Source organism: Xiphophorus couchianus, chromosome 17 (genome assembly GCF_001444195.1).
Source record: "Xiphophorus couchianus chromosome 17, X_couchianus-1.0, whole genome shotgun sequence".
Taxonomy (NCBI): Eukaryota; Metazoa; Chordata; class Actinopteri; order Cyprinodontiformes; family Poeciliidae; genus Xiphophorus; species Xiphophorus couchianus.
In genome coordinates this window covers 6,207,855-6,224,918 of record NC_040244.1, presented here as the reverse complement: position 1 = coordinate 6,224,918, position 17,064 = coordinate 6,207,855, and the positions used below count along the sequence as shown (strand labels likewise).

At 39.1% G+C, this 17,064-nt stretch overlaps 1 protein-coding gene across 5 annotated transcripts in view; it reads left to right on the top strand.

Annotated features, from left to right (window-relative positions):
* Positions 1-17,064, top strand: part of anks1b (ankyrin repeat and sterile alpha motif domain containing 1B) — a 184,485-nt gene that overhangs the window by 153,432 nt on the left and 13,989 nt on the right. For all 5 annotated transcript variants that reach the window (XM_028043366.1, XM_028043365.1, XM_028043368.1 and 2 more), the window contains 3 exons: positions 12,218-12,325; positions 13,780-13,983; positions 15,611-15,736. In XM_028043366.1, coding sequence (XP_027899167.1) covers positions 12,218-12,325; positions 13,780-13,983; positions 15,611-15,736 — 438 coding nt within the window. The remainder of the gene's footprint in view (positions 1-12,217; positions 12,326-13,779; positions 13,984-15,610; positions 15,737-17,064) is intronic.

The window sequence follows — 17,064 nt, the reverse complement described above, 5'->3', positions numbered from 1 at the left end:
ATTTCATTTCGGAAAGATGCTTTCACGGTGAAGTGCAGATAGTTTGAAGCCCTGGAGGAGCCGTTCCCCTGATGTTTTCCAGACGGCTGCATCCTGGTATCGGAGAAGAAGTCTTCAACTGTCTGCTGTGTCCTCAGTTACCTGTGTAGCGTTAAAACATGGCTTCTCCATGGACTGATTTATGTTATAGGTCTTTCTTGTGTTTAACCAACATTATCAGTCATTTTATGACTTTGTGAAATATGTCTTATTTAGGTAACAGACTACGTATAAACACTTTTGGAATAAATTATTCACTCAGCTTTCTGCTTTGTGCCATTTTGAGTTATGAAATCATGTTATTTGGTTTTTATTAGCCTGAAAAAGCAAATTTGTGTAGATTTCCTTACAAAAGGTTTTGAGTTGCTCTACTTTCTATTGATCCACATTAATAATTCCAGAAAGTGTAAAAACCTTTGAGCCAGCAGATTGGCAGTGTGCAGCAACATGTGGGGAAAAAACTTCTTTTGTTTGCGATTTGGTAAAAAGATTTTAAATGTTGCAAACGCTGACCGATTTCTCTTGCAGTTTTCAAACAAGACACAGATTCATTAGTCAAATTTTATAGTTCATCACACTGAACAACTCATCAGAGGAGAATATTATCGGTATGTTGTTTTTTTTCATTTGCCATTTTTGGTGAAGTACTTAAGCAAAGATTTTCCTCCTTCATGCCTTCCTCTAGCTTGTGAAGGCTTGTGAGTGTGTTCGAACTGGTACCTGCATTCCCGTCTTTCATTAAACCACGTTAACATCAGGAAGTGAAAGAAAATACTTCAATGTGTCTGGAGGAGAAAAAAAAAAAAGAGTCTGAGCAACAAATCCTCGGTCTGTTTTCTGTACGAGTTATCCAAATCAAAACTGAAAATCAGAGTTCAAGGTTTTTTTTCTAACGTCGTTTGTACTTGGTTGCCATGACAGCTACTAGTTACCATAGAGACAGTGCAATTGGTATAAGTAATCTAAAACCTGTTTGTGTGTACGTGCATAGGGTTGTGTTTTCTTGACAAGATTCCAGATCCTCTGTATGTGAGATTTCTTTGCTTATCGCCTTCTCTATCGCCTCTCCAAATGGACAGATTGTCTCACATCCCATCACCAGATGGTTGGACACCGCAGGATCATATACCTCATATCTCCCACACCTATATGCATCCAGAACTTCTGCTAGTTCAGTTTAGTGCGCCCACATTTCCCCCTACAATGACGATCACCTGTCTGTGTGTTCAAACTTGCAGTGATGCTGCGTGTCAGCAGAGGAGCCAGATGTAGATTGCGTTGACCTTTATGTGGGAAGATTCGCCACAGGACTGGAGTGTGTGTTTCCTGTTGTGTCGCTCTCTGAATGGTGGATCATGTGGGAGGTACCAGGAGAGAATGTGTGTGACCCCATAGGCGAACTTTTAACCAGTGTTTCTGTCTAGAGGTGGGCTGTGTGGTCATTCTGACTCCAGTTGCAGGAATCGAGTAAACACTGCACAAAACCTCTTTCTATTTCACAGGAAGAAAATTGGCACAAAAATGCAGAATTACAGCCTCTTATCCACATTTTGCAGCAATTTTACGGTGAAGAAAAACAATGAATATCTAAAAATCAGCTGTTTGATGTATCCAAGTAGAGTTTTTGAATGATTCTGCCATTTTCCCCCCTGAAAGCTTACCTTTCTACATGTCGTCAATAGACTGTGATTGACCAAACAGCTTAACAATTAAGTCAATTATGCCAAATTAAAAGGAAGCCACGGTGTTTTTGCATCATCAAAAGGCTGCAGTCTCTAAATTATGTGAAGCAGTGACTCTCCATGGACTCTTCCAGTTCCTGAAGGAACAACAATCAATTCAGTAACTTTTAAATGTAGTTAGTTTCGTTCAGTTTAGAGAAAAGTGGGCAACCCCTGTTCTCAAGTGCCAATGACACACGCAAAACTCCTTTATCTTGTCTCCTAGTTCTGTAAAAGGATTTCAAATCCAATATGGCTGCCTTTCCTTTAAAATGTGTTGAAAGTTGCAGGAATGAACAGTTCACTTTTCATGAATCAGCATCCTATTTACACATGATCTTTCACTGTTTGCATCAGTAAAATGCAGGTAAATACATTATTGTCTTGTATTAGTTTTGTTACTTGTAACTGGAACACAGATTATTTGGATGTCATGGTTTTCAAAAATCCAAGTTTCAACTTTCAAATCAACTAGAAAGCAAAAATCAAGTTTTACCAATTGGAGGAAAAAACATTGGTCATTGGTTTGCCACTTCTTTGTGAACTGCACTGTTTCCAATGTGCAGATTTGAGATAATGTTCATGATGTTAAAAACTGATAGCTGTTGTAAGTATACGTTTAGATGGAAGTGCACCAACGTCTCATGTTTGAACAGTAATCCAACTTCATAAATCTCTGCAGATGGTTTATTATTTACAAAGATTTTTAAAGACAAGCTTGATGCCTTGTTCAAATTTAGATCAATAAACACAACATGTAAGATCCCTTATGAACTGCAGGGTTTTTGTTTTTATCAGTTAAAGTTTTGTCAGGTAAAATAGAAATGGAGTCATGTTCTATGTTTGGTTCGGTCTACGTGATCACTTAAGTAGACCACTGAATAGCTTGAAATAGCTGGCCTGACGTCAAGCTTGGTGGGTTGACTTCCATCTGATCTGACTCTGTTAACAAATACCCTTTACAGTTTACTCATGCTTTGAATGAAGCATCACATTTCTTCTGGTGTTTACCTGATTCTGCAAATGTCAGGTTAAATAGATCTAGTACCCAAATAACCCAACCTTCAGAGAAAGAACTAGAAATCACATCGTCAATAATAAAACTGTTTCTCTGATGTACGTAATAAAAGAACGCTGATGATCAGATAAAGTATTTTCAGCATTCTGAGCCATTTCCTGTCCATTGCCCCGACATGTCTGTAACTCAACCAAATAATAAAACCCAAGGTACTTAATGTACTGAAGTGTCATTAGATAACACAATGCAACTCATTGTTTTAGTTGGAGAAAACATCATCCGTCATGATCACATTACAGAATAGTTTGGACATCAGACTCAAAATCTCCGATTGGAGCAGTTCTACTATAATTATGTTCTTTGCCTGTTAAATTTGTGACATTTCAAACTAAAAGCTGATTTTTTCTTTGTTTGTTGAGCATGACCTGACCATACAGTTTGGTTAAATTATCCTGGAGAGTGGATAGAATAATTTCAATAAGTCAGAAATAGTTTGACATTTTAGAATCCAATTAAAAGGAAAGGTTGGCCAGAGATTGCCAGAGATTCAGTGCAGTAAAAAGTCTTTAACAGATTGTCTCAGTTTTTTTTTCATAGTTATCAACTGAATGTTAATATTAGACATAAATAAGCTTTGTAAAGACAAATTGCAGTTTTCAAATTCTGTTTTTACTGATTTAAAAGTAGAAAAGCTATTTAAACAAAATTTGTTCTGTGGGAAACAATTTATGTATCCACTTGTTGATCCATAAATTAGCGGCAATTAACATGTAAAATCAGGAAACCACTGAAAAAGAACCTGAGTGACAACATGAAGTAGGCAAAACAGATGAGCATTACTTTGTAATGACCACCAGTTTCTAAACTCATGACCCAAAACACATCAGTAAGTTCAGTTTTGAATTCTGTGGTTGGTTTGGATAGATTTTGGATAGAGGGAATCATTTTAAGAAAGCATTTTATATTTTGTATGTGTTTCGTATTAAAGGTTTTATGATCTGACAAAAGAAATCTTCAAGGAGATGATTTCTTTTCTCCAGCTCCTTTACGCCCCAACAAGATTTCTTTTCTTAAAAATCTTCACGATATGATTGCACCGCTGTTGGATTCTTTCAACTTGGGCTGCACACAAAACAGACGAGCTTCCACTCCTTGCGTGCACGAGCTTGTCTCAGTCAAAGCTCAGTGTCTCCATAGTGATGAGCTAGAGGAGGAAGAGGAGGAGGAGGGTGAACGTAAGCCTGGTAGAAACAGAGAGAGCGCGGGGAGAGGAATTGTGCGTGCAGCGGAGAGAGAAAGGCAGAGCTCAGGCAGGGACATGCAAGAGATGTAGCCCGGCTGCCGCAAGCTGAAGGAAGAGGAGGAGTTGTTGAGCTCTGGAGATCTGCAGAGAGGAGTGAGGGTGAGAGAAAGGGAGACAAAGCCGGCGGTGAGGAGGCGAGGAGTAAAGATAGGACAGCGTGGATAAGAGAGAAAAGAGAGAGGAGAAAATAAAGCTCTGGTCCTGCACAGCAACAAAGCAGCGGTCAGGAGGAAATAAAACGAGGGGAGTGAACTGCTGCTGCGTTTGGAACGAGAAGAGGTAAGCTGTTTGGGACAAGATGGGGAAAGAGAGATAACGTATAGCTGTGAAACCCAGATACAGTTGATCCAGATACTGCTTGTAGTTGTTTTATGTATCTTTAATCTCTTTCTCCATTAAGGCTGAGATGATTACAGCACACTAAACTAGTCCAGGGCACTCAATCTCCACAGCTGACTGGACTAATTTACTGTCTGTGCATGCAAGTGGTGGATCTGGACTTTAGTGCTCATTATGCAGGATTTGCAATAAAGTATCAAAGCGCAGATGAGGCTTTGGTGAGTCAACGATGCATTTTTGCACAAGTTTGAGCTGTTTGTCTCCTGCTGGTAAATTCCTGGTCTTGATTTTCTACATTTTAGTAAAAATGTAGCTGAAGTACCTCCTCGGTTATGCAATAGGCTCTCCTCATAGTGAGGAAGTCATGCTGTTTCAGTAATAATTCTTTTAGTTCTTAGTTATGCATATTTTAGAGTGGTGGGCCACATTTTGGCATCTGAAAGATGTAATGTTCACAGAATTATTTTAACATAGAAAAAAAACACAAATCCAGTTTAGCTTCAAACCAGCTACAGACATATAAAATAGCAATCAGGTTAAATCTACCTTTTGCTCAATTATTTGTTCCCTAAGGGGCAAAATAATTGTTCTGTGTTGTATTTTATCACCACCATGGTGGCTGAGGTAACAGACATTTTTTAAAGAGATTTTTAATCGTTAAAGGGAAAAATCACCACAAAAAGTTCAATTTATGGGCTACAGGCAGAGATTTAGCTCAGACTCTGTTATAAAACCAACAATTACATGAAGAATTTCACTCATTTCCAGCCTGCATGAACTTGTCCTACAAAGTTATGAAAGTGAACAAAGTAACAGTCAGGTATGAGCATAAAGGGAAGGAAAGTTGGGAGGTAAACAAAGGGAAGGATGAGTGAGATTCCAGCAGGAGGAAGGAAAGGAAAATAAACTGTTTTTCTCTCATTGAGCAGTGAGATGAAGCAGATAATCATCCAGATTTTTACTTTGGATTTTACTTGGTTAGTCTTACTCTGTTCTCCTGTTTTTCAGATCATTACTTTGTGATAGGAAAGCTCATAGAAAGCACTCAATGGGTGATTTTATGAGAAGTTTTTATTTTTTATGAGTTACAAGACAACCAGATATTCTGAGTATGATCTTTGTTCACTGCCTGCCTCCGTAAACCGCTCTGATCTGACCTCATTTAGACCCACTAAATTAGAAAAACTTTAAAATTATATATTTGTTCTGCTCATATAAAGTGGCACACAATAATATTCATTACTTTTAGGCTGTTTCACATTTATAAATCACAAACTCCAATCTATTTTATTATGAAAACAACACAAATTAACTTAGTAGCGCTGCGACTTTCATTTTCTGAGTTCCACATATTAAGTTATGATTTGTGTATATCACACCATGTCAAAAAATGATTTTAAAAAAGCCTTATTATTTATTTTCAAACACATATCATCAGTCTGTGATTCCAAAACAGGAAATGTTTCTCTTACATCTTTTAGGTAAAGTGTGTTCATCCTCATACCATGATGCTACCTCCCCTTTATTTTGCCTGATGTGAGAATCCAACAGCAGAACTCTGTTAAAGTAAACAGCAGGTAGCTAATGCAAAGCTAATTCTATTAGCATCTATCTCCAGAGCAGCCCGTATGGCTGATATAAGCATCATGCTATCCTGATTACGCACCTTTAATCTTTTCCAGGATAAAATATTGCATGTGCAGTAAGTTTCACGCTTTGCTGGCTCTGACTGCAAGCAGCTGCTGCAGAACCAACACAATGTAAAAATCACCAACCTGGACACTTCAACCTTAGCTGGTAGAAAAACGACCTACTGTTTACAAACTGACATTAAAACCTTCAATAAAAAAAGTGTTTAGTCCTTCATGAGTGGTTTTTTGTTTTGTGGAAAGACCAAAAGGTGGCTGAACTCTGGTGCCACTGCTTTCTATTTTTCCAAATACACATGCACAGCTCTGCGCCCGAGGAGAGCTTTTTGTGCTTCTCTGCAGTGTGAAGATTGGTTCCAGTGTGAGGCTTTGAAGCATTTATTAACCCAGAGACCATTTTCTCCCATCTTACTGGGAATTCATGAGGCCCTCTGTGTACAGTAGGGTGCGTAAGCATTGAGATATCTCATTTCAGTCAAGATCCTACAGCATTTGGCTGTTTGCACACACACACACACACACACACACACACACACACACACACACACACACACGCACACACACATGATCTGTTCTCTAAGTCATAGTTACAGTTCTCATGCTATTAATGGAGATATATCTGTCTCCATGTAGGCAGACTTATTAACAGCCAGCTTTCATTGGCTGCCTGTGAAACGACCCGTCCCATTGGTTCCTGCTGCAAATCATTTTTTAACACATCTACTCGTAACTCCCCTCTGGTTGCTAAGAAACCAGTCATCTCTAGTTTCTCATAAGCCATCGCCACAAGAATGATGTGTGTGTGTGAACAGTAAACATATATATTTAGTTAGTTTTCTTTGTGAGTGCCCCGTTAGCAGCAGCTGTGGTGGAATATCGGGGCGAAGTGTGAACATCACTGTCATGAACTCAGCCGAGCCCAGCACTGCTTGCCTTCAGGGGGTTAGATGTTGTGTCTTGGAGCTGCCGGTGTGCGCAGTAACTTGTGAGTCCAGACAAATCGATACTAATCATTCCAGCCGAAAGCTCAGAGGAACAATAAGAAAAAGAACCAGCGGGAGGACGGCAGTGATTCAGTATTTAGGGTCAGGAAAATGTCAATGATTGGGGTGAAAAACGAGAAATGAGTCGTTTCTGTAAATGTAAATGTCTTTGCTAATACATAAACTTGAGCCAGCAAATTAGATCAGTGCTTTTATACAGAAAGAGGATCTTTATATATTATTAATAATTCCTTTATTTAATCAGGTAAACCCCGTTGAGATCTAGATCTCATTTTCAAGAGGGACCTGAAACAATCTTCACTCCCCGTCGGGAAATCGAACCCCGGTCTCCCGCGTGACAGGCGGGGATACTCACCACTATACTAACGAGGAGACATTTACAGTTAACATTTACTTTTATCCAGGTTGTAGAGAATTACATGGTGTTGAATGGCTACCACCTGAAATGATCAAACTCCAGTTTTCGAGAGCCAGAGTTAGTTTAGTGTTGCATGTAATTTATGATATACTTTTACATGTTTGCCTTGTAAAATGAATATGTTTCCACCACGTTTTACTACTGTTGATGCAAGGAGCGGCCATATTGAAACACAAAGTCTGTTTGTAAGCAGTTGGAGTTTTTCCCAGTTTCCCCAGTGGAAAGTCTGAATTTCCCACTTCCAAGTACAACCGAAATACAGCAATACAGAAGACTGTCGATAGATGAATATTACAGCATTAGTTTCCTCCGTTATACCATTTCTGTTTAATCCAGCTGAAACCTACTCTAAAAGCGATGCTATCTGTTTTTCTTACAAGAAAGGTCACCTTGGTGTATCTGAAGCCACGTAATCAGGTTCTAAGATTGCATTCAGACAGACCTGAGCTGTTTACTGATCAATACTACCACTCAGTTGTCCTGTAATGCCGTCTGACCAAGGCAATTAAAGTAAGCTTAGGCCAGTGATTCTTTGATCTGCAGGAATTAATGGAGGAATCTTCAGAGGTTTGAACCCCAATTGCCCCATTAGCATCAGATGCTGCAGGTATTGTTGATGTTGCAGTGAACTAAACCTTGCAGTCTTGCAAAGAGAAGGTAAATCAAAAATTTCAACAAAGATGTGGCAATGGGGGCCAGATTTCATGGGTGAATGGTGCTGTGAAGCCTCGTCTTTTTCCCAACTTTTTAGATTAACTAGATAACAAAAAAGACAATACTTGAATTGAACCAGGCAAATGAGGAGGTTTGAGGTCAAGGGAATCTGGACAGAAAGTGAAGGGAGGCGTAAGGAAAGAAAATATGAGGGTAATGAGGTGGACAGTTTGGCGAGTCGGTGTAAATTAAAGAGACTTCTTCCTTCTGCCATCATTAAAACGGTGTGCTAGCTAGAGCACAAACAGCGGCTGGACTGTCGGTTCCCTCGGTGCTTCACGCTCCAGTAAACCCACCAGCTCCAGCGTCCCCTCCAGTAAGACGCACAGAAAAGGCTTTTTGTCTCCAGCGTCCCGAGCCAGAGGTCACTGTGAATGCAGCTCAATCTGACGCGTTGTGTTCTCCTTTCAAAATAAAACATCATCGTTCGGCTTCCAAAGAGGTGGATCTGTTCTTGTGATTTCCCTGTTTTACTGTCCTGAAAGAAGGTGTTAAAATGACAACTTTATTCACAATCAGAGCAGAACAAATCCTCCTGCTCCTAAATCCTGATCGCCAACTTAAATGACTTGAAGGTTACTTTTCAGAGATTGAGAAAAATTCAGCAGGAAGAAGTGAAAGCGTGTGTTCGTTAACTGAATGCATGGAGGCTAATCTGTTAATCAGGGACGTTCAATCTGGGGTAGCGGGGCCGCTAACGGGATTAGAGTCCTGATTGATGCACAAAGAAGACACTCAGAAGAGCTCAGCAGAAAAGAGGAAGCAAACAGTGACCCAGATGACTTCATACTACGGCGATAACACCATGAGCGCCGGTGGACTGAAGCAGCTCAGTTAACCACTGTTTCACATTTCTGTGTGCGATCAGAGACAAACGGTAAAAACAAGTCATGACTTCTTCATCTCTGTATGTCTGTTAGATAAGGAAATCTTATTAAAACCTGTCAGGTTATTCTGTTTAGAGCATTAAAAATGTATTTGATTAAATTTGAATGCTTTAACAACATTCAGACCAAACTACAGTGGACTTTTGGTATTTGCGGGGTTGGAGACCACAGCCGCCTTCAAATAGCTGAAATCTGCAAATATCTGAAACTTCCCTGTTACATCGCTCATACCTTCCTGTTTTAATAGCAAAAACATCACATGTACCTTAATATGCATCAATACGGACAGTGAAAATCATCTTAGCATGACTCCAGAAGCTAATATGTACAGTCTTATTCTCCAATCTTGTGGGAATAGCCAATTAAAAGCAAGGAAGATGAATGGCGCTCCATGATTGGCTGATTTGCTGTGTGCCAAGTAGTGTTGTGTCAAGGGATGTCAGCTCCCCAAGCTGCATTTTCTTTTGAATATTTTAGATAAATCTATGACCAGGCAGGTGCAATATATTGTCTTACAAAACGTGTCAAACTCAAGGCTTGGGGCCAAATCTGGCCCGCTGTAGCTTTTTATGTGGCCGTCCGTCTGGACTCCAAATTACATCAATAAGTCCCTAGTGAGGAATAAAAAGTCACATTTAAAATCATACAATAATGCAAATATCATAAAAATGTCTTCCAAATATTTCTAAATTAGCACCTCAAAATCTGTGATTTTGATTACAAAAAACCAAAGAATCAAAATATTGGAGGGACAGCTATTTGTTAATATTTTAACAGTTTAATTGGTTTTATCAATACATTCTGGCAAAACCGGCCCTTTAAGAACGTTCAGAGTTTTGATACGGCCCAAAATGAAACGGCGTTTGACAGCCCTGTCTTAGAGGGACTGAAAATAAACACGCATTTCTTTTTTACTTCACAGTTATGAGCTACATTCTGCTGCTTCATCACATAAAATTAAGTAAAAGGCATCAAAGTAGTTTTAATGTGACAAAACAGAGAAAACTTCTTGATTACTTCTGACAGCATCATATTTACCTGCTTTGTTTTTTCCTCCAGTTATTATTACGCCGCTGTAACAGAAGGTACAAGCGTCGCCTTATCAAGGTTATGTCTCCTGTTGATGCGAATGGAGTTTAGATTTAATGAATAGCTGTTCTGTTAGGATTACATGGCGGCACAAGTGTCACACATGAGTATTCACAGACATCATTTAAATTGAAATGGGCTGATGTAGCAGTTCGGCAGCATCACAGAGACTGGAGTGTGTGTTTTAATAATAGTTAATTCTCATCCATTGAAGAGCAACAATATAATCTTCTCCCCCTCACTTTTAACAGCTGTTTAGGCCGTTTCCATGTGAGCAAGAGTGCACACATTTCTCTTTTTTTTTCTGGTTGTTTTTTTAAAGAGCGATGAGAGTGTGTGTGGGTGACTGCTGCAGCAACCATTGTTGCTATGGTGAGAATCGAACTCCAGGCAGAGGTTGAGGCTTCTGGTGTATCTGAAGTGGATGCTGTTGCATAAGGCAACAAGTAGCACACCAGTTCACACCATGCGGGGCAATTACTGTGCCTTTTTTCTGGATATGTGTGTGAGAGTAATTATTAATCCGTGATGAAACAGAATTGTGAGAACTGAGTCATGCTGCTGCCCCACAGCCACAGGAGGCACCGTAAAGGCTGAAGATCTTGTAACCTTTTTTATTGGCCATCATCGTCTTGGTGGTTTTCTACATGGCTACAAATTCACAAAATAAATTTCTGTGATGAAAGTCCAATTTTGAGAAGCTTCAGTTATAATTGCATAGATTTTTGAAAAAGAAAAAGAAAATGGGAGAAACTTGAGCATTGAAGTCGAGCTTGACAAGCTTTGGATCAGAAACAACAGATGTGAAAAGTATTTTATGCATTTTAGTTTAACTGGAATTAAATATAGTAAAATATATGATTTTAGAAAAAGTGTGTCCATGTTCTGTTAGAGAAACTTGTCAGTTTGATTGTGCTGATTGTTTAACAGATGTAGAATAATGATTTATGCAAAGCAGCCTTCTTTTTCATGCTTTTTGGAAGACCTCAAGCAGCAGTTATATAAAAGCTTTCTGAATTTCCTTGCGATGCCAGGAGGTGCAGATGGCGCCAGCGACATCCTTGCAGAGTCCCTGCTTGTCTCTGTAGAGGATTCGGTACCTGGCACCCGCAGCCTGCGCTGCAACCAGGAGCAGAATGAAGGATACTGTGTTTGTGTCTGGTTAATGAGCGCCTCAAGACGGGACTATGTAGACAATTGCCAGCTTGTCACAATCTCACGTTGTTCGACTCGGATCTCTTCAGGGAACTAAGAGTCCTATGAAAACCTCAGTCAGAAAATAGAAGAACAGATAAGCTGGTGTTTAAAATTATCTGGCTGTCTTCATTAAATTATTTTTGTCAATATAGAATGAAATAAAGTTTCTGTGATGGCAGATGAGATAAAAATTTATTCTTTAAATTCATATCTCTCACAGCATGCTAATGATCTCAGTGATTTAGAAATACTTTTAATTCAACTCCTAATCAATGACTGTGTATGTTTTCCATTCATAAACATTTCTTGTAGCATGGACACCCAGAGATACATTTCAGTCAGTAAGGTATAGATTTATAAAATGCTTCAATTTGATGCACTTTATAAAAATTGTTTGATTCATAACAAAAACATTATGAATGGCTGAAATTGAGCTGTCTTGTAAGTTGCCTCTCTTTTCACTTTATCCTCCAATAATTGGATGATTAGTAATATTTGTTAAGCAACAGCCTTCATTTTTGTTCATTTGGTGCCTTTACTATTGCGTTTGGTGAAGCTTCCTCTGATTGAGACTGTGCAACTGTTAAAGATGCAGAAATGAACTACTTGTTTAATCTAAAAGTAATTTTATTCTTACTTCTTAAAAGATGCATTAATCTTTAACCTATGTAAATAAAAACAAGAGTCCTCAGTTTTCTGCATACTTTCGTCTTCGGCATCTAATTTCCTGAATTGGGTGTTGAAAAGCAAATCTATTAAAAGTTCCCCATCAGTTTCTTTCCACCCCACATTTGTAGAAGTTTCTTTTTCAACGCTCTGCTGTCTCTGTGTTCATTCAGGTGTTGAAGATCAACCTTATTGGGCACAGAAAGCGGATCCTGGCATCACTGGGGGACCGGCTACACGACGACACGCCGCAGAAACCTCCGCGGGCCATTTCCTTACGGGTAAGGATGGTACAGCTGGAAACACAGTGAACACGGTTCCCACACACACACACAGACACACACACACACACACAGTGAGTCAGAGTCAGATTGTAGCTTTCCCACTCTTTCTTTAGCCAGATGATAAAGAATAAATATAAAATCTGACTATAAACTTAAGGCTGAAAATCTTTTAAAATCTGAACCTTTGAACTGGGTGGACTTAAAAATCTTAGACACATGAATGCATGGATGGATGGATTAGTAGATAGATGGAGGGAGGGATAAACGGGAAAAAACAGATGGGTTAATTAATGGACAAATGGATGGATGGATTAGTGGATAAATATATTGACAGATGGATGGAAAAGCAGAATGACAGATTAATAATGTAGATGGATTTACGGATGATGGATGGATAAATGAGATGAAGTACAGATGGATGGATATTATTCAGATTTAATATCTGAATGCAGTTATTTGTGTGGATAAAGGATTGGAGACAACTTTTAAATTTAACTATTTTCTTCATATATTTACTTTTTCCATACTGAAACCTTCCATCAGATCATTTCAATTAAAATAAGTATTAATGCACAAATTCTAATTCTAAACTAACAGAGAGTAAATACGACTCTATTTATCTAAATGTATTGTGAAGATAAATCCTCCTGCTGGTGATGTCACCATCACCTGAATGCCCAGCCTGTTCCTCTCCAGTCATAACAACACTGTATGTCACCATAAAGGCGCTCTTCCTTTTCATGCTGTGTGTGTGTGTGTGTGTGTGTGTGTGTGTGTCAGCGGAGGAAGTGATGAACAAGTCCACCCAGTTGAACCCTTTACACAGTGAACAGTGGAGCTAAAACACAAACTAGAAGAGATTTTTTATTATTTTTGCTGCTTCACTTTTACTTTTTTGGCAAAATAGAAAAATATGCTGATGTGTTGAACATAAAAACTTGATCACATATAAAGAAAAGGCCTCATTTGTGCTCGATAAACTTGATAGTTCAACTCTGCAGTGATTACAAATATATGTTATGATTGAAGGCAGATTATATTGGATGTCTTAGATTATAATGTATGACTCTGTTAAGATGATTAGTGTAAGCTTCATCATCTTGTAGCGTGTAAGCAGCTCAGTAGAAGGAATGATAGAAAATCCATCAGACACAGTCACTACTCTGTATTAGTCTGTATTCATGTAGATGGAGTTTGGATTTTAGATTTTTGCAGAAATGGACATGTAAGAAAAAACATCCATCCCTCCATAACTTCTTAAGTTTTAATGATTATTCTTCCTCTTATTTTCCAATTTTCAAAACAGTAGTTTATGAAGCTGAGTACTTTAGAAAGACGGTAAAACCTTGTGCCTCTATTGCAGCAGAAGCAATGGGAAATCAGGTTATTAAATGATGGAGGTCGCCACTCACGCTCGCTTCCTGTGTTGGGTTTTGTTGGGTTTTGTCCAGGAGCCTGGAGGAAACCACACTCCTCCCCAGCTCAGCCCCTCGGTAGGCCAGGCAGCGTATGCGGCGGGGGTCCCCGGTGGATCTCTGGACGTGCAGCACCTCATTATGCAGGCGGACGCGCGGCGCAGGCAGCGCAGCACCGAGAACTACTTTGACGACGTGCCGCGATCCAAGCTGGAGCGACAGATGGCTCAAGTCAGCATGGTGAGGATGGAGGGATGAATGGAGGGACTGGTTAGGAAATCTGACCATTAATGGTTCACATGTTTGCTGGAGAAAATTAATCATTTTATAGACTACAATTAGTCTAATAATTTATGCCTCTTTTCCTTGTATACTAAATTATCTTATCAATATTTTATTTCAACTTGTCTCTTTTAGCTTTCTTGTTGTTGATTGTTTTGTCTTCAGATCTGAAGACATCTTCAGTCTCTTTCTGATTATGCAGACGTGCATTTTTATGTAAATAGCAGCAGTATGAAGGGGCCATGATGACATTTAGGGTTTTTTTAAGACTTATTTTATTGTCTTGCGGGCTGCTTTCAGGGCAAACTTGCTTTTACAGACAGATTTGGGTGTGTTATTTTGAATTTTCTCCACTTGTAGACGATTGTTGGTGCAGAAATAGTTAATTTCACATATTTCCAGTTTTTAAAGCTCTTATCAGACCCATAAGCTGCTACAGTCACCATTCGGTCGCTCTTTGGATCTAAATGGTGCACTCATCCTTGAAAATGTTGTTCAAGAACTTGTTTATCATTCAAGTCTATTATTTTAGACGTTAGATGGACATCAAAATAAGGATGTTTTCATTTAATATGTACAGAAGCAGTTATTATTGTTCTTATTTTTGTTCAAATTTGTATTAAAAACATCCAAACGGGCTTTTATGGAGTAGGAGGTTTTTTTTTCCCTTTTGGTTGTATATGTATATATTTGTCACCAAATTAATATATTTTTTTTTCCCCAACAACTTTTAATTACATCCAAACTAGAAACTCAGACCTTTTGACTTTTAATCAGCGCAGTGCAGTAATTCAGACACACACATCGAACACGGCAGCTGTGTTTTGATTTCCAATGATTAGGGTCTTTTGGTGAATCATGGAGCTCATCAGTGCAGAATAACACACTTCTGTTTGTGCATCTGAATCCCAGATGTGTGTGTGTGTGTGTGTGTGTGTGTGTGTGCGTGTGTGTGTGTCAGAGTGCATCTCCTCTGCGCTAAGGTGGCGCTGATGAGTCAGCTTTGCATGAATTGAGAGATAACGGTGACAGGAGGGAGAAAGGATCTTTCTTCTGTCATTACACCTGTTGTTGCTCCCGCATTGTTGCTGAGATCGGTTGCCTCAATCCCAGGAGGGCAATTATTACAGCTGATATCTTTTAAGACACAACTAACTTTTCAATCTTTACAGTGTTTTTCAACAACTTTTAATAAAAGCTGAACGTTGAGGGGATTGGATTTGCCCAGATTTGGCCAGAGGAAGTTTGAAAACCTCCTCTCCAAATTCCTCATCTCAATTCCTGGCAAACATCAACAGTCATTGGGTTTATGAAAACATTCTCAGGCTGTAATAATCTGGATTCAATTATAAAGGAATGGACTCAACGATAAGCTTGATATGTCCAAATATTTGAGAAGGATGTAGTTTGGATTTCAGAAATCCGCTTGTTAACAAAGCAAAGACTCTTAAGCTAAGCTGGAGTAGGAGAACCTGCAGAAGAGTTGCTTCTTCTCAGATCTCGGAACATCCAGTGTACATCTGGAGCAGCTGTGGCAGAATAAGCCAAGCAGTCAGTGCTAATGTGTGTTTGTTTGCCGTTTTAGGCTGGCGAATGGTGCGAGCCGATCACATTGCGTCCGCCCAACGAGGCGACATCCTCCACTCCTGTTCAGTACTGGCAGCATCATCCAGAGAAGCTCATCTTTCAGTCCTGTGACTACGAAGCTTACGTGAGTCCAAACCCTTTAACCTGGTTCTTACACAGAGTCAAAGATGCACATGTAACCCCCATCAGCAGTAGACTAAATGTTATGTGGAAAGTTGCACCCAGATACAAACATTTTGAGCTATCAACAAGGTTCTGGCATTATTGTGACCAGACTTTTGACTGGTAAAGTTAATTTAAATCAGTTATTTTCCTGGCATTTGCCCAAAGGTTTTGCATAATGTTTACATTTTCAACAAAGTTGAAGTTGCAGATTTGGGTTGGCGGTGCAAAAATTCAACATCCAACTGTGTTTCAGCCTCCAATGAAGGAATGCTTTATGTCAACATGAACATAAAACTACCAAAAGAAGTTGCTGTGCCGACAGATAGACCAGAACCATGGAAAACATTTATGTGCAGAACTAAAGGAAATTGAGCTACAGAGACATTTGAAATGGAACCAATCAAACCAAAGCTTTATGCCAGCATAACTCACTCTGTATTGAACTTAATTTACCCACTTGAAACATCTTCAATTCAAATGTAAACATCTGTGGTACAAGAGAAAAATCAGATGGTGTGAAAATCAAACAGCGCGTTGCATTCAGGTACACAGTACATTTACCAAACAGACTGGTGAGGTGTTGGAGGAATCTGGTACGTTCAAGTACAACCAAACAACTCTAAAGTCATTTAAACATTTTTGACTCACAAATATTGGCATCCTAAATAATATGCAGACCATTTTAAGTGGCTTTAATATTGTTTATGATGTGTCCAGGTGTCGGCTACACAGCTTTATGCTTGATTGACTGGAGAAAATTGGTCACTTTTTGTAATTTCTAGAATGAAATAAAACAAAATATGCTTAGAAATGAATGAGATTCTTTGTTCACAGCGCAATAGTAAAAACAACTAGACATTTTATTTAGTTTTTCTTGAGTAAAGCAAATCAGAAACGTGCTGACCTGTGGTTTCTGTGTGCCGTTACATCGTAGACGGACGGATCCACATTAATGCAACACTGATAAGATCAATGTGTCTAAACTTTGGGTTTTTCATAAAACACTGCAAATAACCCAAATCCAACTGTTTCTGTTGATTCTCAGTTCACTGCTGACTGAACCCTTGAGATCAGCTTCCCTCTGTTTCACCTGCAGTCAGTTTTTTCTAAATCCAGACCTTTGGTTGGTTACATAAAAGATGTTTCATGTCCGCGTAAGCGCAGAAAGAACCTCTCGAGGGCTTCACAGTTATACACCCAGCATCCGGACTGAAAATGATTTCTGACTCGCTGCAGGAAAACCACTGCAGAAAGAAATGAAATCTTAGGAAGATTGAGAGGAAATGT